The sequence below is a fragment of the Schistocerca cancellata genome, chromosome 5 (assembly GCF_023864275.1).
Source record: "Schistocerca cancellata isolate TAMUIC-IGC-003103 chromosome 5, iqSchCanc2.1, whole genome shotgun sequence".
Classification (NCBI taxonomy): domain Eukaryota; kingdom Metazoa; phylum Arthropoda; class Insecta; order Orthoptera; family Acrididae; genus Schistocerca; species Schistocerca cancellata.
Window position 1 is genome coordinate 173,714,679 of NC_064630.1, and position 27,168 is coordinate 173,741,846.

Consider the following 27,168-nt stretch of genomic DNA (forward strand, 5'->3'; position numbering starts at 1 on the left):
ATCAGTACCCCCATTCCTCCACCAGGAGCACCAGCTTAGTGAACAGTCGATATGACTATTTTCATTGGTGCAGAGTGTGCTCACTGTGCATTTAGGTTTCTTGAGGCGAAGTCTGCAACACCGTTTGGTAAATTTCACATCAAATTTAAGTCCAAAATGACTTTACACAGGGTATATAAGTGGACAAGGAAAAAAATTCCCGGGTTATTCCCGCATATCCTGTTTAAAAAATATACTTTTTCCCAGGTGAAAATACACTTTTTGGTACTAAGTGACAGTAGGTTTTCTGTAGATTTTTCCTTTGGAACTGTAAAACTTATCAATCCTTTGAATGGTTATCATTTTATACACTGGCGTAGAACTTCCCGGAAAAAAATTCTGGGAGAGAAAAGTTTTGAGGACTTTTGATGAAAAAAAGGAGATGCGTTTTGGAAAGACCTTCGCTGTGCAGCAACATATATGCTGCATGTTTTTGTATTACGAAAGTATAAATTTGAATTACACCAGACACAGCACGTTAGTTTTCGGAGTGTTGAAATCGAGATTGCGAAGTCATTTTGTAAGCTAGTCATATCTCTTGTCACGTGATCTCGCCCACCGATGACAGCAGATATTCAGAGCATAGGACACGTGTTATAGTCAGCCAATAGCAAGATCACTGTTACGTAGAGCAAACGCACAAAGGGGAAAAGTTGATAGTTTACATTACTATACATACTATACCTATAAGAAAAGCTAAGCTTTCACAAATAATATTGGTCTCGAAGATTACTAAGTTACAAGAGAAGCTAAGTTTTCACATGTAACATTGATCTTTTTTTGCGTGTGTTATCCTTTAAGACACATCACACAAATGTGCCAGTCAGTTTAAAATAATATCTTAAATGTTTGGTCTTCTGGGCTCGAAATTCTTGTAAGTAGCTGTTCCTCAAAGTGTTCAGTTTTAAACGCTTTGTGACTTAAGAAATTCGTCCCACTTTCTCACACATAACATAATTCAACTTGCGTAAAAAGAAATTTACTTTGAAAGTAATGCTTTTCGAACCACCGTTCACAATACTATCCCACGACTGTTAGAAATAGGTTCGATTTAGCAGTTGCCAGAAAGCACAAGAATACGCATTATTGTGCGTGGGCAGCTGCAGTGGTGTAGGAAGCCCATATGTATAAAGCACTAAGAGAGCTTACATTACGCCATAAAAGAAACAAGACATCAGACGATCCTCAAAAAGCATCAGAATTTCAGAAACCAAACTAAAATGCAAAATTCGGCTTGAAGTGCACATTGGCTTTTTCCAGATTCACAATGAAGTACGTCCCATCTGATATTAAGCTTTTCAGTGTGGTTTTTGGGATGTAAATGTTATTGGAGTACCAGTACCGTACTATCTCATATTTGGTTCTTTATTATGGCATTGTGCCATACACTGCAGAATATGAAAACGTGCACTTGAAATTCAGCGAACAGTTGGAACTAGCCAGTACTGTGGAATGCAACACTTCATTTCAAATAAATTGATTGCCTCAGCAGAAAGGGTAATAAAGCCAAATTTTTCTCGTTAGCATCTGGCTGCCTGCTGCTACTACCAATACAACTAATGGCACACTTTCAAGTAGCGGGAAGTGGGAGAAGGTACTGCTCACATGCGAGTCAACTGCGCATGCGTATGAGTCTGCTGGCAACTGGTCAAACCAACCTAATGTAAACAGTTGTGACATCACCCTCATAGAAAACAGTTTATTGTTATGAAGTATTACATAGTCTTGACCCTAAGGCTTTTGACACATTTTTGCTGTTTGCAGACGCTTGTGGGTGCACGGTGTTTTGTTGTCATCAATGGCGCATTTCCTTTGCCACTACATTTTCATCTTTTTCCTCTCGTTTATATTTTATTGCTGAAGTATCATTCTCCAGTAGGAGGATACAGTAACATTCTTTGCCAGAGAACAAATTTTTACCAGTCAAAATTACAAAAATTTAACTAAAAGCTAAAACAAAAATTCCCCGATTTTTCCCGGTTTACTCCCCGATGAAAAAATTCCCGGGTTTTTCCCGGATTTCCCGGGTCGTATACGCCCTGTTACAACTCTGGAAAGATATAGCAATTTATTGAGATAACTTACAGAATCAGTAGATGTGTCATTTTGTAGCAAACCACCTCATCTTTGATTCAAATAGTGCATCAGTACCCCATTCTGCCACCAGGAGCATTAGCATGGTGAACAGTTAATATCACTGCTTTCACTAGTGCAGACCATGCTCGCTGTGTGTTTTGGTTTCACAAAACGAGCTCTGCAGCAGTGTTGTTACACATAAATTTCGCATCAAATGTACTAAAGAAAGAACCTCCAAGCAGGCTTACAATTTACTCTTTGCACAAGAACTTTCACTGTGACATGACAAATCACTGGGTCACCCACATGTTATGCTGAACATGTCAGGGAGAGCTTTTCCCACAGTCCATAAAAATCAACATGATGTGAGTCTCGCAAGACTGACATTCCACAAAAGACAGTTTGGATAGTTCTGTATAGACATTACACTTGAAACCGTACAGGTTCACAATGCATAGCACATTAGTGATGCGAATAAGGTTGCTCATGGGGAATTCTGTGTGGAAATGATGCATCGGATAGATAGTGACGAGACATTCCTGAACACAATAATCCTCAGGGATGAGTTAACATTTCATATCAGTGGGATAGTGAACACCCACAATTGCAGAATATGGGGCAGCGAAAAACCACATGCAACCCTGGAACATGTTTGTGACAGCCCCAAAGATAATATGTTTTGTGCCCTCAATAAACTGAAAGTGTACAGCCCTTTCTTCTTCATGGAGATAACTGTCACTGGTACAGTGTATTTTAATATGCTTGAAAACTTTTTAATTCCACAGAACGATGAAGATGACTGGGGTGGAATGGTTTACTACCAGCAAGATGGTGCCTCCCTTTCCAGACAATTTAGCTGACCTGAAAAACGAATCTACCCTGCGGTTGTGCAAGTTACACCCGATTTCTGCAATGTGTGTGGGAGGAACTGATCCTGGTGGGATGTTTGCCATATCACAAATGGGAATCAGATCAAACCAAAATGACACATGACATTTTTATGTGAAAGTTGAAGTTGTTTGCTACAAAATGACACATCCACCAATTCTGTAAGTTATCTCAATAAATTTCTATATCATACCAAAGTTGTAAAGTCCTTTTTGACTCACCAAGTATACTATGAACATGAACCAAGAGGGAACAATAAGAATGGCTGCCCTGCAAGACAAAAGTTCAGATTAAACAGGGCACAAGGCACAGGCACATTCTTTCTTCTCTGCTGTTCAGCCTGAGAAGATTATTATTCTCAGCGAAAGTGAGAAAGAATTACAGGACACGCTGAATGGTGTGAACAGTCTACTGAGCGAGAGAACATGGACTGAGAGTAAACCAAAGAAACAGCAGAAATGAGATTAATGATGAACTCAATATCAAAACTGGGAGCCACAAAGTACATGAATTGTGCTACCTTGGAACTAAAATAACACATTAAGGACAAAGCAAGAAGAACACAAGGAACAGAAGAGACTAGACAAAGACAGCATTCCTTACCATAGAAAGTCTTTTAGTATAAAACATAGACTATATTTCTATAACTAAACTTCTGAGAATCTATGTCCGGAGCGTGGTATGGTGTGGAAGTGGATCACGGATTGTGGGACAACTAGAAAAGAAGGGAATCAAAGCTTTTAAGGTTTGATGTTACCGATAAATAAGAAATGAGGAGGTTCACTGAAGAATCTTCAAAGGAATGTGTGTGTGTGTGTGTGTGTGTGTGTGTGTGTTTTGTTGTAGTAGTTGTTGGTTTACAGGTACTCAATGGTGAGGTTATCAGTACACTTACAAAGATTAATAGCAACAAATGTGATTAAAAGAGGAAAGATACATCTTCCACAAATACACACACTCTCTCCCAACCTCACAATCATCCACACATTCATCCTAGCTCACATCCATAGACAGAACATACAAGAGGGCAGGTGCTCTGAAAAAGGAAATTAAAACAGGAGTAGGTAAGAAGAAAGGTAGAAGATGACTGGCTGACCACTTACAAAAAAAATGGATGAGCCAGCCATCTGAAAACACATTAAAAATTTCTTACTTAAATTTTACAGAACAATTCAGATATTTTACAGAACTTTAATGTCATACCAGATTCGTGTCACTGTCAGTTAAAATAGAGGGCAAATCCACCCGCACATTATCTGATGCCCTTTTGTCTGAATATAAAATAGAGTATGCTACAATGTGGCATACCATGATCTGTACGCCACAAGCATCACATGCTGGGGGTTCTCTTTCTGGAGCAAGAAGCCCCATGTCATAGGACCATCACATATGCAAAGACAAGTAAGAAGGACCTCATCCCTTCTGAGTGCCTGGAAGGAGGTACATAGCAGCCACATTTCTGACTTTACCATGTACAGGTCATTGTCCCAATTAATAAAAGGTTCTGTGCCATTATGCTGTAGTTGAATGGCTTTACATTTAAACCTCATATTTCGTCCTCATCTGTGGGGGACATTTTCAAGGGGGATCGTAGCTTCCTTGAGTGTCTAATTCACACCCAGACTCCCTACTGACTGCTGCAAATTCCCTTCATGCAAATTCCCTTTATGTCTGCTTGTGTCTGTATATGTGTGGATGGATATGTGTGTGTGTGCGAGTGTGTACCCGTCCTTTTTTCCCCCTAAGGTAAGTCTTTCCGCTCCCGGGACTGGAATGACTCCTTACCCTCTCCCTTAAAACCCATATCCTTTTGTCTTTCCCTCTCCTTCCCTCTTTCCTGACGAGGCAACCGTTGGTTGCGAAAGCTAGAATTTTGTGTGTATGTTTGTGTTTGTTTGTGTGTCTATCGACCTGCCAGCGCTTTTGTTTGGTAAGTCGCATCATCTTTCTTTTTAAATATATATATATATATATATATATATATATATATATATATATATATATATATATATATATAATAGAAGGAAACATTCCACGAAGGAAAAATATACTAAAAAACAAAGATGATGTGACTTTCCAAATGAAAGTGCTGGCAGGTCGACAGACACACAAACGAACACAAACATACACACAAAATTCAAGCTTTTGTTTTTAAGTATATATATATATATATATATATATATATATATATATACTGGCAGGTCGATAGACACACAAACAAACACAAACACAAAAATCTAGCTTTCGCAACCAACGGTTGCCTCGTCAGGAAAGAGGGAAGGAGAAGGAAAGACAAAAGGATATGGGTTTTAAGGGAGAGGGTAAGGAGTCATTCCAATCCCGGGAGCGGAAAGACTTACCTTAGGGGGAAAAAAGGACAGGTATACACTCGCACACACACACACACATATCCATCCACACATACACAGACACAAGCAGACATTTGTAAAGGCAAAGAGTTTGGGCAGAGATGTCAGTCGGGACGGAAGTACAGAGGCAAAGATGATGTTGAAAGACAGGTGAGGTATGAGCGGCGGCAGATTGAAATTAGAAATTAGCAGAGATTGAGGCCTGGCGGATAGCGAGAAGAGAGGATATGCTGAAGGGCAAGTTCCCATCTCCGGAGTTCTGACAGGTTGGTGTTAGTGGGAAGTATCCAGATAACCCGGACGGTGTAACACTGTGCCAAGATGTGCTGGCCGTGCACCAAGGCATGTTTAGCCACAGGGTGATCCTCATTACCAACAAACACTGTCTGCCTGTGTCCATTCATGCGAATGGACAGTTTGTTGCTGGTCATTCCCACATAGAACGCTTCACAGTGTAGGCAGGTCAGTTGGTAAATCACGTGGGTGCTTTCACACGTGGCTCTGCCTTTGATCGTGTACACCTTCCGGGTTACAGGACTGGAATAGGTGGTGGTGGGAGGGTGCATGGGACAGGTTTTACACTGGGGGCGGTTACAGGGGTAGGAGCCAGAGGGTAGGGACGGTGGTTTGGGGATTTCATAGGGATGAACTAAGAGGTTACGAAGGTTAGGTGGACGGCGGAAAGACACTCTTGGTGGAGTGGGGAGGATTTCATGAAGGATGGATCTCATTTCAGGGCAGGATTTGATGAAGTCGTATCCCTGCTGGAGAGCCACATTCAGAATCTGATCCAGTCCCGGAAAGTATCCTGTCACAAGTGGGGCACTTTTGGGGTTGTTCTGTGGAAGGTTCCGGGTTTGAGGAGATGAGGAAGTGGCATCTCTGCCTACGTAGATCAACACCTTCAAACATGCCTTCGCCCTAGCCAGATTACACTCCCATATTTTATTTTCTCGGGCTTGTCTGACATTTGGCATCACCCCCAAAGGCCTCACACTTAAAGTTCCCATCTCTGGCTGCAACCCTTCTTTCCATCAGTCCCTATACCAGTTCCAAACCGAACAATCCATTGCCCTCACCCACCTAATCCTTCACCTACACATCCACTCAGCCAATCAACACACCCATCAACTCCTGTCCCTAATAAAAGTCCTCAATCTTTCCTCTCCCACATCCACACCAGTTGTTCAGAGCATCCTCCTACGGGCCAACCGCAAATTAGAACAGCATGCCACCCTCCACCTTAAAAAACTATCCAATCTCCTGGTTTCCCACCTCCGGAAAGGCAACTCACTCACCCTTCACAACCTTCCCAGCAAACCTCAACCTCCTCTCATTGCACACAAACCCAGTCTCTCCCATCTACTCAATCTCCCACTTCCAGCTCCACTCCCTCCAAAACCTCAAAATTCCAATCAACACAATCTGGAACCACAACACCCCAATTCAGTAGTTAACCTCTCCTCCAAACCTCTCTCCCAATCCGAAACCTCTGTCCTATCCAAAGGCCTCACCTTCAGCCCCACTCCCAGATTTAACCAAACAGCCCTTGTCAAAGATTTACTGTCCTACACCCGTACTCTCTGCTGGAAATATCACTTTGCCACGAAGAAAAATGATCCTAATCCTACTCCTAATGATCCAACTCCCCAAGATACTATCCAAATTGAACCATGCCTGGAACAGTTCCGTCCTCCGTCACAGCGGGACCCACCTCCTCTTCCTCAAAATCACCCTCTCCTAACCTTCCAGGAATTTCTGACTTCCAGCCTTGCCTCTCAATCCTTCTTAAAAAACCTTAATCCTACTCCCAACATCACCACTGCTGAAGCCCAGGCTATCCGTGATCTGAAGGCTGACCAATCCATCGTCATTCTTCCGGCGGACAAGGGTTCCACGACTGTGGTACTTGATCGTCGGGAGTATGTGGCTGAGGGACTGCGTCAGCTTTCAGACAGCACTACTTACAAAGTTTGCCATGGTAATCCCATTCCTGATGTCCAGGCGGAGCTTCAAGGAATCCTCAGAACCTTAGGCCCCCTACAAAACCTTTCACCTGACTCCATCAACCTCCTGACCCCACCAACACCCCACACCCCTACCTTCTACCTTCTTCCCAAAATTCACAAACCCAATCATCCCGGCCGTCCCATTGTAGCTGGTTACCAAGCCCCCACAGAACGCATCTCTGCCTACGTAGATCAACACCTTCAACCCATTACATGCAGTCTCCCATCCTTCATCAAAAACAGCAACCACTTTCTCGAACGCCTGGAATCCCTACCCAGTCTGTTACCCCCGGAAACCATCCTTGTAACCATTGATGCCACTTCCTTATACACAAATATTCCGCATGTCCAGGGCCTCGCTGCGATGGAGCACTTCCTTTCACGCCGATCACCTGCCGCCCTACCTAAAACCTCTTTCCTCATTACCTTAGCCAGCTTCATCCTGACCCACAACTTCTTCACTTTTGAAGGCCAGACATACCAACAATTAAAGGGAACAGCCATGGGTACCAGGATGGCCCCCTCGTACGCCAACCTATTCATGGGTCGCTTAGAGGAAGCCTTCTTGGTTACCCAGGCCTGCCAACCCAAAGTTTGGTACAGATTTATTGATGACATTTTCATGATCTGGACTCACAGTGAAGAAGAACTCCAGAATTTCCTCTCCAACCTCAACTCCTTTGGTTCCATCAGATTCACCTGGTCCCACTCTAAATCCCATGCCACTTTCCTTGACGTTGACCTCCACCTGTCCAATGGCCAGCTTCACACATCCGTCCACATCAAACCCACCAACAAGCAACAGTACCACCATTATGACAGCTGCCACCCATTCCACATCAAACGGTCCCTTCCCTACAGCCTAGGTCTTCGTGGCAAACGAATCTGCTCCAGTCCGGAATCCTTGAACCATTACACCAACAACCTGAAAACAGCTTTTGCATCCCGTAACTACCCTCCCGACTTGGTACAGAAGCAAATAACCAGAGCCACTTCCTCATCTCCTCAAACCCGGAACCTTCCACAGAACAACCCCAAAAGTGGCCCACTTGTGACAGGATACTTTCCGGGACTGGATCAGATTCTGAATGTGGCTCTCCAGCAGGGATACGACTTCCTCAAATCCTGCCCTGAAATGAGATCCATCCTTCATGAAATCCTCCCCACTCCACCAAGAGTGTCTTTCCGCCGTCCACCTAACCTTCGTAACCTCTTAGTTCATCCCTATGAAATCCCCAAACCACCGTCCCCACCCTCTGGCTCCTACCCCTGTAACCACCCCCAGTGTAAAACCTGTCCCATGCACCCTCCCACCACCACCTATTCCAGTCCTGTAACCCGGAAGGTGTACACGATCAAAGGCAGAGCCACGTGTGAAAGCACCCACGTGATTTACCAACTGTCCTGCCTACACTGTGAAGCGTTCTATGTCGGAATGACCAGCAACAAACTGTCCATTCGCATGAATGGACACAGGCAGACAGTGTTTGTTGGTAATGAGGATCACCCTGTGGCTAAACATGCCTTGGTGCACGGCCAGCACATCTTGGCACAGTGTTACACCGTCCGGGTTATCTGGATACTTCCCACTAACACCAACCTGTCAGAACTCCGGAGATGGGAACTTGCCCTTCAGCATATCCTCTCTTCTCGCTATCCGCCAGGCCTCAATCTCCGCTAATTTCTGATTTCAATCTGCCGCCGCTCATACCTCACCTGTCTTTCAACATCATCTTTGCCTCTGCACTTCCGTCCCGACTGACATCTCTGCCCCAACTCTTTGCCTTTACAAATGTCTGCTTGTGTCTGTGTATATGCGGATGGATATGTGTGTGTGTGCGAGTGTATACCTGTCCTTTTTCCCCCCTAAGGTAAGTCTTTCCGCTCCCGGGACTGGAATGACTCCTTACCCTCTCCCTTAAAACCCATATCCTTTTGTCTTTCCTTCTCCTTCCCTCTTTCCTGACGAGGCAACCGTTGGTTGCGAAAGCTAGAATTTTGTGTGTATGTTTGTGTTTGTTTGTGTGTCTATCGACCTGCCAGCGCTTTTGTTTGGTAAGTCTCATCATCTTTCTTTTTAAATATATTTTTCCCACGCGGAATGTTTCCCTCTATTATATATATATATATATATATATATATATATATATATATATATATATGGTTATAATAGAAGGAAACATTCCACGAAGGAAAAATAAATATGTCTGCTTGTGTCTGTATATGTGTTGATGGATATGTGTGTGTGTGTGCGCGAGTGTATACCCGTCCTTTTTTCCCCCTAAGGTAAGTCTTTCCGCTCCCAGGACTGGAATGACTCCTTACCCTCTCCCTTAAAACCCACATCCTTTCGTCTTTCCCTCTCCTTCCCTCTTTCCTGACGAGGCAACAGTTGGTTGCGAAAGCTTGAATTTTGTGTGTATGTTTGTGTTCGTCTGTGTGTCTGTCGACCTGCCAGCACTTTCATTTGGTAAGTCACATCATCTTTGTTTTTTAGGTATATATATATATATATATATATATATATATATATATATATATATATAGAGAGAGAGAGAGAGAGAGAGAGAGAGAGAGAGAGAGAAAGGGGGAGGGGGGGAGATCTGTATATGTACGAGGTGCATTCAAGTTCTAAGGCCTCCGATTTTTTTTCTCAGGACTGGAAAGAGATAGCAACATGCGCATTGTTTTAAAATGAGGCCGCGTTCATTGTCAATACGTCCCAGAGATGGCAGCACCATACGGCAGATGGAATTTTACCGCCAGCAGCGAGAATGAGAACTGTTTTAAATACTTAAAATGGCGACGTTTTCCTTACTTGAACAGCGTGCAATCATTCGTTTTCTGAATTTGCGTGGTGTGAAAGAAATTTAAATTCATCGACAGTTGAAGGAGACATGTGGTGATGAAGTTATGGATGTGTCGAAAGTGCGTTCGTGGGTGCGACAGTTTAATGAAGGCAGAACATCGTGTGACAACAAACCAATACAATGTCGGGCTCGCACAAGCCGGTCTGACGACATGATCGAGAAAGTGGAGAGAATTGTTTTGGGGGATCGCCGAATGACTGTTGAACAGATCGCCTCCAGAGTTGGCATTTCTGTGGGTTCTGTGCACACAATCCTGCATGACGACCTGAAAATGCGAAAAGTGTCTTCCAGGTGGGTGCCACGAATGCTGACGTACGACCACATGGCTGCCCATGTGGCATGTTGCCAAGCAATGTTGACGCGCAACGACAGCATGAATAGGACTTTCTTTTCGTTGGTTGTGACAATGGATGAGACGTGGATGCCATTTTTCAATCCAGAAACAAAGCGCCAGTCAGCTCAATGGAAGCACAGAGATTCACCGCCACCAAAAAAATTTCGGGTAACCGCCAGTGCTGAAAAAATGATGGTGTCCATGTTCTGGGACAGCGAGGGCGTAATCCTTACCCATTGCGTTCCAAAGGGCACTACGGTAACAGGTGCATCCTACGAAAATGTTTTGAAGAACAAATTCCTTCCTGCACTGCAACAAAAACATCCGGGAAGGGCTGCGCTTATGCTGTTTCAACAAGACAACGCACCCGCACATCGAGCTAATGTTACGCAACAGTTTCTTCGTGATAACAACTTTGAAGTGATTCCTCATGCTCCCTACTCACCTGACCTGGCTCCTAGTGACTTTTAGCTTTTTCCAACAATGAAAGACACTCTCCATGGCCGCACATTCACCAGCCGTGCTGCTATTGCCTCAGCGATTTTCCAGTGGTCAAAACAGACTCCTAAAGAAGCCTCTGCCGCTGCCATAGGATCATGGCGTCAGCGTTGTGAAAAATGTGTACGTCTGCAGGGCGATTATGTCGACAAGTAACGCCAGTTTCATCGATTTCGGGTGAGTAGTTAATTAGAAAAAAAAATCAGAGGCCTTAGAACTTGAATGCACCTCGTATGGATTTGCAATCAAGTGAACCATTCTGTAGTGTTACAAAGTCTGAACTTGCCATGTGGTAGGTGTATACCAGTACAGACTGTACACTACGTCTACTTTGGATATAGTCATACACAAACTACCATTTTTGCAACATGATGAAAAGTCATAACTTTATGCAGTGATAACAATAATCAGATGCAATATATATATATATATATATATATATATATATATATATATATATAAAAGTGCTGGCAGGTCGACAGACACACAAACGAACACAAACATACACACAAAATTCAAGCTTTCGCAACAAACTGTTGCCTCATCAGGAAAGAGGGAAGGAGAGGGAAAGACGAAAGGATGTGGGTTTTAAGGGAGAGGGTAAGGAGTCATTCCAGTCCCGGGAGCGGAAAGACTTACCTTAGGGGGAAAAAAGGACGGGTACACACTCGCACACACACACATATCCATCCACACATATACAGACACAAGCAGACAGATATATTTTTCCTTCGTGGAATGTTTCCTTCTATTATAACTATATATATATATATATATATATATATATATATATATATATGGTAAAGCGCTCAAAAGCAAGCAGAATTTTATTGAAAGTGGTACATCCAGTAATTTTCTTGCTAAGAAACAACATCGAATCTAATTTGCTGTGGTTCTGGAAAAGCAGTTTTGCTTGACAAGATCTCCCTCAACTTGTCATACATATTCACCCCATGAAAACGTTAAAGACTCATCACACCAAATATCAAAAGATGTTGTTGTGATCTTCAGTCCGAAGACTGGTTTGATGCAACTCTCCATGCTGCTCTATCCTGTGCAAGCCTCTTCCTCTCTGAGGAACTGCCACAGCCTACATCCTTCTTAATCTGCTTAGTGTATTCATCTCTTGGTTTCCCTCTACAATTTTTACCCTCCACACTTCCCTCCTATACTAAGCTGGTGATCCCTCGATGTCTCAGAACATGTCCTAGTTAAGTTGTGCCACAAATTTCTTTTCTCCCCAATTCTATTCAGTACCTCCTCATTAGTTATACGGTCTACCCATCTAATCTTCAGCACCATTTTGTAGCAGCACATTTCAAAAACTTCTATTCTCTTCTTGTCTAAACTGTTTATCATCCATGTTTCACTTTCATACATGGCTACATTCCAAACAAATACTTTCAGAAAAGTCTCCTTGATACTTAAATCTATGCTCAATGTTAACCAATGTCTCTACTTCAGAATTGCTTTCCTTACCACTGCCAGTCTACATTTTATATCCTCTCTATTCTGGCTATCATCTGTTATTTTGCTGCCCAAATAGCAAACCTCATCTACTACTTTAAGTGAATCATTTCCTAATGGATTCCCTCGGCATCACCTGATTAAATTTGACTACATTCCATTATCTTTGTTTTGCTTCTTTCAAGACACTGTCCATTCCCATTCAACTGCTCTTCCAATTCCTTCACTGTGTCTGACAGAATTACAATGTCATTTGCAAACCTCAAAGTTTCTTCTCCCTGGGTTTTAATTCCTCCTCCAAATTTTTCTTTTGTTTCGTTAGTCAGGCAGCAGTTAGAGTTGGCGGTAAATTGAGTTCATGGTTCAGAGTAGTTTCAGGGGTAAGACAAGGCTGCAACCTGTCTCCACTGTTGTTCATATTATTTATGGATCATATGTTGAAAACAATAGACTTGCGGGGTGAGATTAAGATATGTGAACACACAATAAGCAGTCTTGCATATGCGGATGTCTTAGTTGTGATGGCAGATTCGATTGAAAGTTTGCAAAGTAATATTTCAGAGCTAGATCAGAAATGTAAGGACTATGGTATGAAGATTAGCATCTCCAAAACGAAAGTAATGTCAGTGGGAAAGAAATATAAACGGATTGAGTGCCAAATAGGAGGAACATAGCTAGAACAGGTGGACGGTTTCAAGTACTTAGGATACATATTCTCACAGGATGGCAACATAGTGAAAGAACTGGAAGCAAGGTGTAGCAAAGCTAATGCAGTGAGCGCTCAGCTACGATCTACTCTCTTCTGCAAGAAGGAAGTCAGTACCAAGACTAAGTTATCTGTGCACCGTTCAATCTTTCGACCAACTTTGTTGTATGGGAGCGAAAGCTGGGTGGATTCAGGCTACCTTATCAACAAGGTTGAGGTTACGGATATGAAAGTAGCTAGGATGATTGCAGGTACTAGTAGATGGGAACAATGGCAGGAGGGTGTCCACAATGAAGAAATCAAAGAAAAACTGGGAATGAACTCTATAGATGTAGCAGTCAGGGCGAACAGACTTAGATGGTGGGGTCATGTTACACGCATGGGAGAAGCAAGGTTACCCAAGAGACTCATGGATTCAGCAGTAGAGGGTAGGAGGAGTCGGGGCAGACCGAGGAGAAGGTACCTGTATTCGGTTAAGAATGATTTTGAAGTAATAGGTTTAACATCAGAAGAGGCACAAAAGTTAGCACTGAATAGGGGATCATGGAGGAACTGTATAAGGGGGGCTATGCTCCAGACTGAACGCTGAAAGGCATAATCAGTCTTAAATGATGATGATGATGATGATGATGATGATTTCGTTCACTGCTTGCTCAATATACAGACTGAATAACATTGGAGATAGGCTAAAACCCTGTCTCACTTCCTTCTCAACCACTACTTACCTTTCGTGCCCCTCGATCCGCTCCCTGTATTCTACCCCTACCCCTGCCCGAAAGAGAGTATTCCAGTCAATACCGTCAAAAGCTTTCTCTAAGACTACAAATACTATAAACGAAGAATTGCCTTTCCTCAGCCTCTCTTCTAAGTCATAGGATCAGTAGTGCCACACGTGTTCCTACTTTTCTATGGAATCCAAATTGATCTTCCCCAAGGTCAGCTTTCACCAGCTTTTCCATTCGTCTGTATAGGATTTGTGATAGTATTTTGCAACAGTGACTTATTAAACTGATAGTATGGTAATTCTCACACCTGTCAGCACATGCTTTCTTTGAAATTGGAGTTATTACAGTCTCCTTGAAGCCTGAGAGTATTTCACCTATCTCATACATCTTGCTCACTAGATGGAAGAATTTTGTTATGACTGGCTCTCCCAAGGCTGTCAGTAATTCTAATGGAATGTTGTCTGCGCCCAGGGCCTTGTTTTGACTTAGTCCTTATACTGCTCTGTCATATTCTTCAAGCAATAACGTATCTCCCATCTCATCTTCAACTACATCCTCTTCCATTTCCATAATATTTCTCTCCAGTACATCGCCCCTGTATACACCCTCTATGTACTCCTTCCACCTTCCTGCTTTCCCTTCTTCACTTAGGACTGGTTTTCCATCTGAGCCCTTGATGTTCATACAGGTGGTTCTCTTTTCTCCAAAGATCTCTTTAATTTTCCTGTAGACAACATCTACAATAATACAATGTGTACATAAAGTCCAAGGAACACTTTCAATTATTTATTGCACAAGAACTAAACATGGTACAGATGTCATACAAATTGCATTTTGAAGAGAAACTCTGAAAGGTTTTTTTTTTCTTTCTTCAAACATTCAATATGCGAAAAATGAGCTTCCGGCACATGTCAATACGTTAATCGAATTCTTGCCGTACCTGTCCCATCATGCATGCCATCACTGACTGTGTCAGTCACTTCCCGTATTCTCTCCTGGAGCTCTGCTACATCACATGGTATAGGCAGTACATACACCAGATCTTTAATGTGTCCCCACAGAAAAAAAGTCACACGGAATGAGGTCTGGTGATTGGGAAGGCCATTTCATGAAACAGCTGTCCCCTTTTGTAGCACAGCCAATCCATCGGTGCGGCAGCTCCGTGTTCAGGTACCCACAAACTTCACGATGAAAATGGTGTGGAGCCCCATCCTGCTGAAAGATGAATGGAGAGTCCGATTGCATTTGAGTCATCAGCCATTGCTGCAACATGTCCAAGTAGGAATATCCAGTGCCAGTGCTTTTGGGGAAGAAGAATGGCCCGTACAGTTTTCGACATGACAAGGCACAAAAAAATTTACCTTTGGGGAATCATGCTCAAATTCAATGCATTCATGTGGATGCTTTGTACCCCAGATTCGACAATTATGCCTGTTCACTTTGCCATTAGTGTGAAAAGTGGCTTAATACTAAAAATTAAGCGATCAACAATGCCACCCCCTTCCTCATTCAGTTGCTGCAACTGCGAACAAAACTCAGAACGCTTGTCTTTGTCAGCGTCATTGAGCTTCTGCACTAGCTCCAATTTGAATGGTTTCATAGACAGCTTCTGTCGCAGGACTTTCCACACTGTCATTGGAGCCATCTCGAGTTCACGGGATGCACGACACACTGATTTCTTTTGACTCCTTATAAACGTCTCTCGTATGCGCTCCACATTCACTCGACTCACACTGGACATCCACTTCTCCTTGCTGAGCACAAGCAACCTGTCGTAACAAATTTTTTGTGCCAGTGGTAAATGGCCTTCCCTGTTGATTGCTTCTTGCCAAACTTGGTTTTAAACATCTGTTGAACAGCTACAGCACACTTGTTTTTGTCTAACTCCAACACACAGAAAGATTGCTCCACACCTGAACTTGCCATGTTTGCGACTAGCACTGACTATTGGCAAATTACCAAACTATGCTGTGGCGGTATACATGAAACAAAACTTTCAGGGTTTCCCTTCAAAACGACATATGTATGGTATCTGTACAATGTTTGGTTCTTGTGCAATAAATAATCGAAAGTGTTCCCAGACTTTATGTACACCCTGTATATGTTTCCACATCCTTACATTTGTCCTCTAGCCATTCCTGCTTAGCTATTTTGCATTTCCTGTCGATCTCATTTCTGAGATGTTTGTATTTCTCTTTACCTGCTTCATTTACTGCATTTTTATATTTTCTCCTTTCATCAATTAAATTCAATATCTCTTGTGTTACCCACGGATTTCTACTTGTCCTCGTCTTTTTACCTACTTGATCCTCTACCGCCTTCAGTATTTCATCTCTCAAGGCCTCTTCTTCTTCTGAATTCTTTTCCTCTGTTCTTGTAAATCGTTCCCTAATGCTACCTCTGAAATTCTCTACAATCTCTGGTTCTTCCAGGTTATCCAGGTCCAATCTTCTAAAATTCCAGCCTTTTTGTGGTTTCTTCAGTTTTAATCTACTGTTCACAACCAATAAATCATGGACAGAGTCCACTGCCCCTGGAAATGTCTTAAAATTTAAAATCTGTTTCCTAAATCTCTGTTTTACCATTATATAATTAATCTGAAACCTTCCAGTGTCTTCAGGTCTCTTCCATGCATACAGCAATCTTTCATGATTCTTAAACCAAGTGTTAGCTATGATTAAGTTATGCTCTGTGCAAACTTCTACCAGGCAATTTCCTCTTTCATTTCTTACCCCCCCCCCCCCCCCCCCAAGTCCATATTCACCTGCTACTTTTCATTCTCTCCCTTCTCCTACTATCAAATTCCAGTCCCCCATGACTGTTAAATTTTCATCTTTCTTAACTATCTGAATAATTTCTTTTATCTCATCACACATTTCTCCAATATCTTGATCATTTGCAGAGCTAGTTGGCATATGAACTTGCACTACTGTGGTAGGTGTGGGCTTCATGTCTATCTTGGCTACAATAATGCATTCACTATGCTGTTCGTAGTAGCTTATCAGCATTCTTTTTTTTATTATTCATTATTAAAACTACTCCTGCATTACCCGTATTTGATTTTGTATTTATAACCCTGTATTCACTTGACCAGAAATTCTGTTCCTCCTGCCACCAAACTTCACAAATTCCCACTATATCTAATTTTACCTATACATTTCCCTTTCTAAATTTTCTAGCCTACCTGCCTGATTAAGGGATCTAACATTCCACACTCCAATCCATACAATGCTAGTTTTGTTCCTCCTGATAATGATGTCCTCATGAGTAGTCCCACCCAGAGATCTGAAGGGTGGACCATTTTATGTCCTTTATCCAAGAGGACGCCATCATCATTTAACCATACAGTAAAGCTGCATGCCCTCAGGAAAAGTTATGGCTCTAGTTTCCCCTTGCTTTCAGCCATTCACAGTACCTGCACAATTTCTGCCCCTTTGCCCCTGCAACTGCTGAAAAGGCTGCTGCCTATCTTCAGGAACCACATGTTTGTGTGGCCTCTCAACAGATACCCCTCCATTGTGGTTGCACCTACAGTATGGCCATCTGTATCACTGAGGCATGCAAGCCACCCCACCAATGGCATGGTCCATAGTTCGGGGGGGAGGGGGGGGCATATAAGTAACAAATTCCTGCACTGCTGGGCAATTTCTCTCATCTTGGCTGTGGAGTGTCCTGGTGTGCAATTACCACAACACAAGTTATTGCACTGACCGCTTTCATCAACCTTAATTTCTGATTGGTATCATGGTAGTAGGGAAGAAGAAAGCTCGACTTCAGTTTATTGGGAGAAGTCTAGGAAAATGTTGCTAATCTATAATGGGTAGTGTTTACAAAACACTTGTGTGACTCATTCTTAATTACTACTGGAGTGTTTGGGTTCCCCATGAAGTCATATTAAAGGGACACATTGAAGCAATTCAGTGTTCCATTAACATAAGATACCAAAGAAATAGGGCTAATTTCTGAGCGGAGAAATATTAAATATGGTGAGTCACAAGGTTGTGTTCGGTCCACTCCTGTTCTCAATCTATGTAAATAACTTACTAGGGGCACTGGAGGACACTTCAAAAATTGAGATCTTTGGTGATTAAAATAGTATGCAGTAAAAAGCCTAAACACTTCAACAACAGATACAGCTTGGGAATAATGGAACATTTGGTTCACAGCAAACAGCTTAATCGTTAAGCGTATAAAGAGTCATATTATGCGCTCCACACAAATCAAAATGACTTATACAAACCAAAAGTAGATACATGGCTGCACAATGGGTGAGGTTTCATGTATGTAGTTCGTAGAAATTCAGATGGATAATAAACTGACGTGACACCAGCACTTGGATAAGTTAACCAAATACCTCAGTTCTGCCAACTTTTTCACTTAGAAACCTCTCTATCTGTGTTGGCCTACAGACAGGGTTTCTAGCATACTTTCATTCAATACTATTGGTAACCTTCATGGACGTTGCAGCTAGAGTAGAAAAATATTTGTGCAACAGGAATATTGTGTGAAGCTGACAACCAAACATCAGCCAAAATACTCTTGAGGGATCTAGGAATTCATAAACTTATTTGTCAATACATGTACTCTATAACCTTGTTTTAGAGTGAATTTGAGATAATTTATGCAGTTTACTATCACTATACTAGAAGTGATAATAATCTCTGTATCAACTATGTATGCCATCTAGAGTTTAGAAAAAAAGTTTTATACTATGTAGCTTAAGTCTCTAACAAGTTGCCAGTAGATGTCACGCAGGAAGCTGGAAATTTCCCAAATATTAGCCACTCCTTCTACAGTTTATCAGAGATGTAAATTCCAGATAACTCTAAAGTTTGTATTAAACAGATTTTGACTTTGCCAGTGTACAGTGTTCTATTGAAAGTTACACAAATGTTTAGTGTGAAATATTTCAGATAAAAGGCAACTGAGTAGATTATCAGGCGAAGTTGTGTTTTGGATTTACCATTCCATCAATGCCGAGATCATTACAGGTGGAGCACAAGCTCTGATTAGAGAATAATGTGAAAGCAAACTGGGCAAAGAAACCATCTTAACATATGCCTTTACCCTTTGTACCTCAATAATTTGAGTAGCTAAAATTAAATTCTTCAGCGGACATGGGTTGAGGGAAAAATATATATAAAAAAAAAATATTTCAAAGAATGAAATTTCTATTGAAATAACCGTATGTTGCAGGTCTGCAACCTTGTGACATCAAGGCATTATGTTTACGTATGAAGTATACCGTTTCAGATGTGCTACTTGATATACAACCTCTTGAAACAATTATTGAGTTTGTTGAAACAGAGTTCAACACCACAGTTTTCACACACAGTCTGTACATAGCCTAATCCTTTTGTCATCCCATATTGGTCAATGACCAACTTAGTCCTCATGTATATGTTTAGGTGGAACATACTATGAGGGACCTTTGTGTTTCTTTGTTTGAATATCCTCTTCCACTGAGGCTCCAGATTTTTTGCATCCAGATGGTCTTGTGTTTAGACTGCACAGTACTTCTGCCAAATCAAATGGGATTTCTGCTAAATTCATTCTTTTCTCTGAATATCCTGTCTCTTTTTGCACACATTTGTGGAGCAATGATGAATTTCCTACAATACTGTCAAAAAATATTTTTAAAAAAAGGTAAAATGTACAGACACGTCATCTCTTGTTCCTCAAGACTGTTTGGTACCTCCCCATAACACTGTCGATCAGTTCCATCCCACCCACATGCCAATTATATTCTCCAATAAACAATGGCATGTCAGTGGAAATATATTTTTTCTGAGATTTTTCATAGCGCTGATCCTGTAATTTAGACATTTCCATTGCAAACGTTGATGGCACAGTTGCTATCTTACTATCCCTCCCACTAACTACATAAACTGCTCCACTGATGTCAGCGAGAGAATCTACCAAATATCCATGTTTCTTTTATTCTGCACAACTGATACTTACAGCATGGAATTCACTTTCTTCCAAAAGTACCTAGCTTAAGGATCTCCTGTTGATGTAAGTACTTCAGCAAAGGAACTGATGCGTAGATATTATAAAAAAACAGACAATAATACTGATATCGCTTGCCAGACGTACTACTACTATTTGAGAAAGCTCCCATAATTAGTTCTCTGTCTCTTACAAAATTCGCTTTATATATACCGTGGCTGATTTTTTGCATTCCAAAGAAAGCTAACTTCAGACACATTTATCCTTGGAAAACAATTGACAAATACTCACAGCAGAGATACCTGGCAGATTCTCTGAGAACTTAGAAGAGGGAATGTTGGAGCACTGCAACTTTGTGAGTTTAGTTCTCTTTAGAGAGAGAGAGAGAAGACCTGCAACATGGTGATACAATGGGTTAAGCAATTTACAGAAATCATGAAAAGCATAAACCAGGATGGTCAGACACGGATTTGAACCTACATCAGTGTTGTTTTTCTCCTAATATACATACATAAATTAATTTATAAGTAATTTGTGTCATTATCAGTGTAAGTAGATCAGCAACATAAGGTTTCCATTACTGCAATAATGGTACACTATACAAAACACATCCTACCTATGAACTTCCCTTTTTTCATTTATGCAGGTCATAATAAACGGTTTAGTGAAGTAATACAAATTCCTGCTTTCCTGAAAAGTTATCTTCACATGTCATCACAACAGTTTCCTTAAAGTTCATTAACTCAGAATATGTAAAAGCAGTTACTTTCAGAAAAAATTGCTATAAGTTTTTTTGCATCTCTGGGAAGAGAGTCAAACTACATAGAGCATATCTGGCTGCAAGGAGGATGTGGAATTATTTGGGTCTGGGAGTTATCAAGAAACGACTGTTTTTGCTACATGTTTGTTTCGCTATATGTATTCTAACCAGAAACATTATTGTCAGGGACCTAAATCGCATACAGACATGTGATCTATAGTCACTTCTATGTCATTTATTTCAAAACAAGTCAGGAGTACAGAGGTAATCACTAACACTCTTCTGTTAGCAGAGGAGACTTATTAGTTATGGGTGCATTACTGTAATTTTATATTGCAGACCTAGACTTTCATGCAGTAGTATGGTTAAACCCTTTCTTCTGCTAATGTGACTGAAGAGATAAGGCCACACTTCTTGATCTCTTACCACCAAGAGATATACAAACATATGAGTGTTACTTCATCTGTGAGTTAAACTGGTATAGCCATGTTTCTCTGAGAGTTGAAAAGTTCAGTATTGACTTTGAACTGATTGTATCTATGGAAGAAGATGAATAACCTTCCAATACAAAAAACTTACATTAAAATCTTTAATCTTAACAATAAACATTGCACAAGATAGTTCCATTTTAATTATGTGGCTGGCAATGACTGAATTTTATCCTGAACATGAAAATGAGGACATTCCTAATGTTTCTAACACACTCACATTGTTGAAAGTATCTACAAAATATTATCTTCAAGCTGCTACACTTTATTTTTCTCATATGTTTATCAAAACTGGATATACTTGTCACAGGCAGTGATCTATGATTCTTATTTATACATAATAAGCTTATTTTCTCTCCACTGATTAGTGTTTTTTATTGTTTATTTTATATATTAAGTATGAGCCTGGACCAAAACCCCATTGTTATCAAATCTTTCAGAGTGAATTCTCACATTTTTGACACTGGAGGGCTTGTATATTTCCATACAGTACATTTAGCAGTTTCAACAGACAAAAGATGCACACTTCTGATATACACTCTTTACTTTCATCTTCCGCAAAATCAGTTTCAAACTGCAATTAAAGTTAAAGGAATTGACAATCTGAGTCTGTGAAAACAATGCATTGTATATCTAAGTCCACGGTGCTTTCAGGAATCACAATACCAGAAGTCAAAATTTCATAATACTTCTCATCAATACAAACTGCAGGCTTTAGGGATAATTTGTTAACAAAATTAATAATATGACAATAGTCTCTTGCAGCTGAAACATCAACTTTGTAAAACCTCTAATTTACACAAAACTACAGAATAACCGAAACACTCAAATTATAGACATCAGAAACTTGTTATCAAAAACAACACGTCAACATCACAGTAAACACTAAAAAGGCCTCAAGAAATGTAATTTTAAATAAAACATACCAGTGGTTCACTACTCTTCACAAGTTGCACTATCTTAATGGTTTCTTCATCCTCATCAACCTCCAATGGAATTTCCGGAAGACGAGGGAAATAGTCCTTCTGGGCCACAGCATCATGTGCACATAATAAACCCTGAGAAAACATAATTTCTTTTTAATATAAGAATTCCCATGACTGCTTTAAGTGGCTTTAGGAGTTAACCACATACACCAAGATGCTAACTCATGAACTATATGCCTAGTTCCCTATGATAATTTTGGTTCTTTGATGCATCTATACAATTTAATATGCTCCAGTTTTCTTTCTCAGTGAGCTGGAACTAGTATAAAGTTCTTGGGTTTTAGGCCAAGTGAGTTCATTAAAATGGCATATTATAATTATCCGGGCTGTGATGCCGTGGTCGGTTGATGAATTGTGTCGAATCCCAATGTTTCATCTCCGACTGCGGGAGACATCTTCAAGGGGGTCTGTAGCTCAATGGAAGGTCCAACACACCCACTGGCTCGCTACTCCCGCAGTCGGAGACGAAACGTTGGGATTCGACACAGAATTCATCAACCGACCACGGCATAACAGCTCGGATAATTATAATGGACATGATATTTCAGGCCGTGAAAGTCTACATTTTAGTAACACCCTTCCTTCGCCACAGGGTGGGTGGGGATGGGTGAGAATCCATGCCAGAGTCCCAGGGTAGACAATCAAACTCCACCTCATGTGCCTTATGGATGTCTCTCATATAGGAGTCCTCACAGTGTATTGTGGCCAGTAATGGGTCCCAACCACAACTTAGTAACATAGTTGGTACCCATCATCTCTGTTTATGTTGTCCCAATGTCTACTCATCCTGCAGAGCAGTCTCATCCATTCAAAATCAAACACATAGCTTTGTTCCAAGGTGTGTTCAACGACTCCTGATTTGTCTTTGTGCCCCAGGCAAATACATCTGGCACACTTCCAGTTGCATTGCTGAATGCAGCCTTGTGTCTGCCCACTGTACAACATGTGACTATCTCACAATGAATGCTATAGATGCCAGGTGTGCACAGTCCCACCAAATCCTTAACTGACCCAACTAGATCACTAATCACCTGCCGTGGTTGGTAGATTGTTTTAAGATATTTCTTAAGCGTCTTTCTGAACTTTGCTGTGGGTGGTCATAGAAATAGCAAAAACATCAGTTGCTTGTCCTAGTTCCATGTTATAATACTAACACAGGAAGAGATCAAATAACATACAAAGAGGAAAATAACACAGGACTGACTAAACATACTGGGACTTAAGTGTGGCCTTTCCCCTACCCCCACTCACCACACTGGAGCGCCTATATAAGGATGACCAAGATATTGTCTTGACACTTACTAGAAGATGTGGGGGGTGACATTCATCAAGAGCAGTAAACCATTTCAATGAACTCACTAGGTTGGAAACCCAAGAGCTTTATGCTATTTAAAGCTAAGTAACTGTGAATCGCAGATCCTTGAAAAAGATATTAAGGGGCACTAAATGAACAATGAAATCTCTTTGTGCCCAGGTAGATTACAATGCAATGCTTTCAAAATATACACCAATAAAGTGCCAATCTGGCTTCCTTTGCACTTAATATTTGCCACTACTCTGACTGCAGAGAAAAATGTCAACATTTTTTTAAATCATCCTCTTACATGACAATTTTCTGGAGTATTTCAATAAAAATCAAAGAAATATTTACCCCAAGAAATTGCCACTGAGATTTATTCTGTAAAGTTAATAGCTAAACATCATACAAATGTCTCTTCTTATAACTATTTCAAAAATATTACTGTAAACTGTAGACTAGACATAAATACTGATTCCAGATGAACTGGACCACCCACAACCAAACAACAACACTTAAGAGAAACTTTCACAACTCACCTAACGTTCAAAGCAGAGTGACGTAAAATGTAGACATAGCCATAGATACAGAAAAACTTGGTTGCTAATGAAAAACAGCACAGGGATTTGCTTTTTGCTTCCAAATCATTTGTTTTGGGCAATGTCACTCATCTTCAGATGGGCTGACAGTCCCTTTATAACAGGTTACTCTGTAACTATAGCATATGATCTGAACATGGATGACATTGCCTGAAACAGATAACTTGGAAAAAGCAGTGATCTGCAGACTGAAAAAAATTAGGCAGTTTCGTACAACTAAGGACTGTGGATACTCCCTGATGCCAACTACACCCAGTTTTGAGAAGAATAGTGAATCCTCAAAATTATGAAACAAAATTAAATGCTAACTTCCTACAAACTATTTTAACATAAAAGTTCTCTGTCATAAATTTGTTGACACAATCGTGTCTAATATTCCTTCTAAAACACCTCTCATAATGTGTAGATAGTTGATTTCCTATTTCAAGAGGCTGCAGGCACACAAAAATGCCACACAAGTACTAACATACAACCAGTATTTGACTAATTCAAAAGTTGATCTGCAAAATCAGACAAAGATTTCAATCAATGTTGACACACACTTTAAGTGTATAAAGCATTTAACATTATGCAAGACCATCTACGTGGGTAATGTTGAAAAGGTACAAACTTCTGTTACACAGGTATCTACACCACATTGTTATTGCTCTATTCATAACAGTTCTAGAAGAATAATTTGTAGTTTTCATTTTGAATCCTGATTGTCTTTTATCATACGCAATATGATAAATAATAATAATGGCGTGTGACGAGGGCCTCCCGTTGGGTAGACCACTCGCCTGGTGCAAGTCTTTCGAGTTGACGCCACTTCGGCGACTTGCGCATTGATGGGGATGAAATGATGATGATTAGTGAAAACACAACACCCAGTCCCTGAGCGGAGAAAATCTCCGACCCAGCCGGGAATCAAACCTGGGCCCTCAGGATTGACAGTCTGTCGCACTGACCACTCAGCTACCGGGAGCGGACCGCAATATGAGTATATTACAGTGGCTTTTATGCCATTTTCCAGCCATCGTGGCACATTCTTTCCAAACACAAACTCTAGAGCTCATATCTCAATCCATTAGCTTTACATCACTTCTTGTCCCATGAAAGTAAGTCCCAATCAAAGTATTTTCCATTGGGAAACAAAGGGACAGGAAAGGTGGAGGGGGAGTATATAGATGGCAGTGGAGGAGGCAACAGGGAGTGGGAGAGGAAGAAGATGATTGTAGGGTGTGCATTAGTTAAGTTAGTTTTATCTGTCAGTTCCTTCACATCACTGGGTAAGTATGCCACTCTAAAGGACAGTGTAAATCATTTTAGTTTCTAGTATTACATTTAATAATATTACCGTCGATTCTGAACAGTGTTTAATGGCAGACAACAAACTTTGTATGGGAGTATATGTATTGTGAGACTATTGTCAGTATTTTCAACTGTTTAAAGTGGAGTGTACAAGAGGTTCTAGTGTGGGCACTACTTGTTACGATTACTACATGCTTCTATGTAACAGAAGATGTAGAGTTCCCCTCACGATATGATGCCACAAAACAATAGTGAATGTGAATGGGGAAAATACGAGGGGCACTCAATAAGTAATGCAACACATTTCTTTCTCAGGCAGTTTCGGCTGAAAAACTGTGGAATTTGTTGTGGGACATTGTGGAATATTCATGCTTCAACCCCTAGAGTTTCATGAAGTTCCAATATGTGGCGCTATATATAGCCTTCAAAATGGTATCTGTAAAAGAGCTGCATTCCAAGAAGAGAGCTGTCATTGAGTTTCTTTTGGTGGAAAACCAGAGCATCACAAACATTCAAAGGCACTTGCAGAATGTCTACGGAGACATGGCAGTGAACAAAAGCACAGTGAGTGGTTGGTGGAGTTGTCTGTTATTATCACAGCACCAAGGTCACACAAACCTGTCCGATCTCTCAGGTGCCAACCGGCCACACACAGCCGTGACTCCTGGAGTGTGCGGACACTCTCATTTGAGGTGATCGATGGATCACAATTAAACACATCGCCGCACAACTGTATGTCTCTGTTGGTAATGCTGACACTCCGTCCACCAGTTGGGGTACTCTAAAGTGAATGCCCACTGCTTTCCTCACCGTCTACCAGACAACCATAAAGAGCAACAAAGAACCATCTCTGCGGAATTGCTGGTGCATTACGAGGTTGATCGAGACAATTTCTTGTCGAATGTCATCACATGACACATTGGTTCATCACTTCCAACAGGACATAAAATGCAATCCATGGAGTGGTGCCACACCAAATCTCCTCACAAGGAATAGTTCAAAGCCACACCCTCAGCCAGTAAAGTCATGGTGAGGGTTTCTGGGATTCTGAAGGGGTTATTCTGTTCGATGTCCTCCCTCAAGGTGCAATGATCAATGCCTGAACAACTGCTACTGATTAGGCAGCTAAGCCACATCATGTGATGGAACTCTGGCAACTTTCCAGCAAAATCCAGATTTTCATAAAGACACACATTGCTTTTTACCAGGCGCTCCAGTGTTAGGCAAGTGATGGATCTCCTTTGTAAATAACTCCATATTGGCAAGAAAGATCAGTGAAGGCTACATATCACTGCCAAAGGTCCCATTTGAGATGTGAAGGAAGCACTATCAGCAGCTTTTGATTACACTGGAAGCAACTGGCTGCATTTGCTGCCTGTTATCTGAGTTCTGAGAAAAGCTTTAGCTAACTTTGACGGCTTTCTGAAGATGAAGATGGTTATCTTCACTAGGTAGTTGGAAGCAAAGCTGGTAATTTATAGCAGCTAAAATCAACTCATATCATCTAATTTGGAGAAGTCCTAAATTAGAGGTTCTGTTGACTGTCTGACCATCTCAAGCGCAGATTTCTTGATCCGCTCTATCAAATGGAGAAGCTTAGAATCTGTTAGATGACAAAAATCTCCTCTGAAAAATCAAAATGGATTCTGTAAACAGAAGTCTTGCAAAATGCAGCTTACTCCATCCATCCATGAACTCCAGAGCACCACAGACAAAGGTGCCCAGGTTGATGCTGTATTCTTTGGTGTCTGGAAGGCACCTGATCCCGCTCCACGTTGTCATTTAGCATAAAAAATACAAGTTTGCTGAGTATTGGAC

At 41.1% G+C, this 27,168-nt stretch overlaps 1 protein-coding gene across 13 annotated transcripts in view; it reads right to left on the minus strand.

Annotated features, from left to right (window-relative positions):
* LOC126189034 (MAGUK p55 subfamily member 7) overlaps window positions 1–27,168 on the minus strand; it is a 265,575-nt gene that overhangs the window by 204,698 nt on the left and 33,709 nt on the right. For all 13 annotated transcript variants that reach the window (XM_049930877.1, XM_049930869.1, XM_049930876.1 and 10 more), the window contains exon 4: window positions 22,105–22,236. In XM_049930877.1, the coding sequence (XP_049786834.1) occupies window positions 22,105–22,236 (132 nt within the window). The remainder of the gene's footprint in view (window positions 1–22,104; window positions 22,237–27,168) is intronic.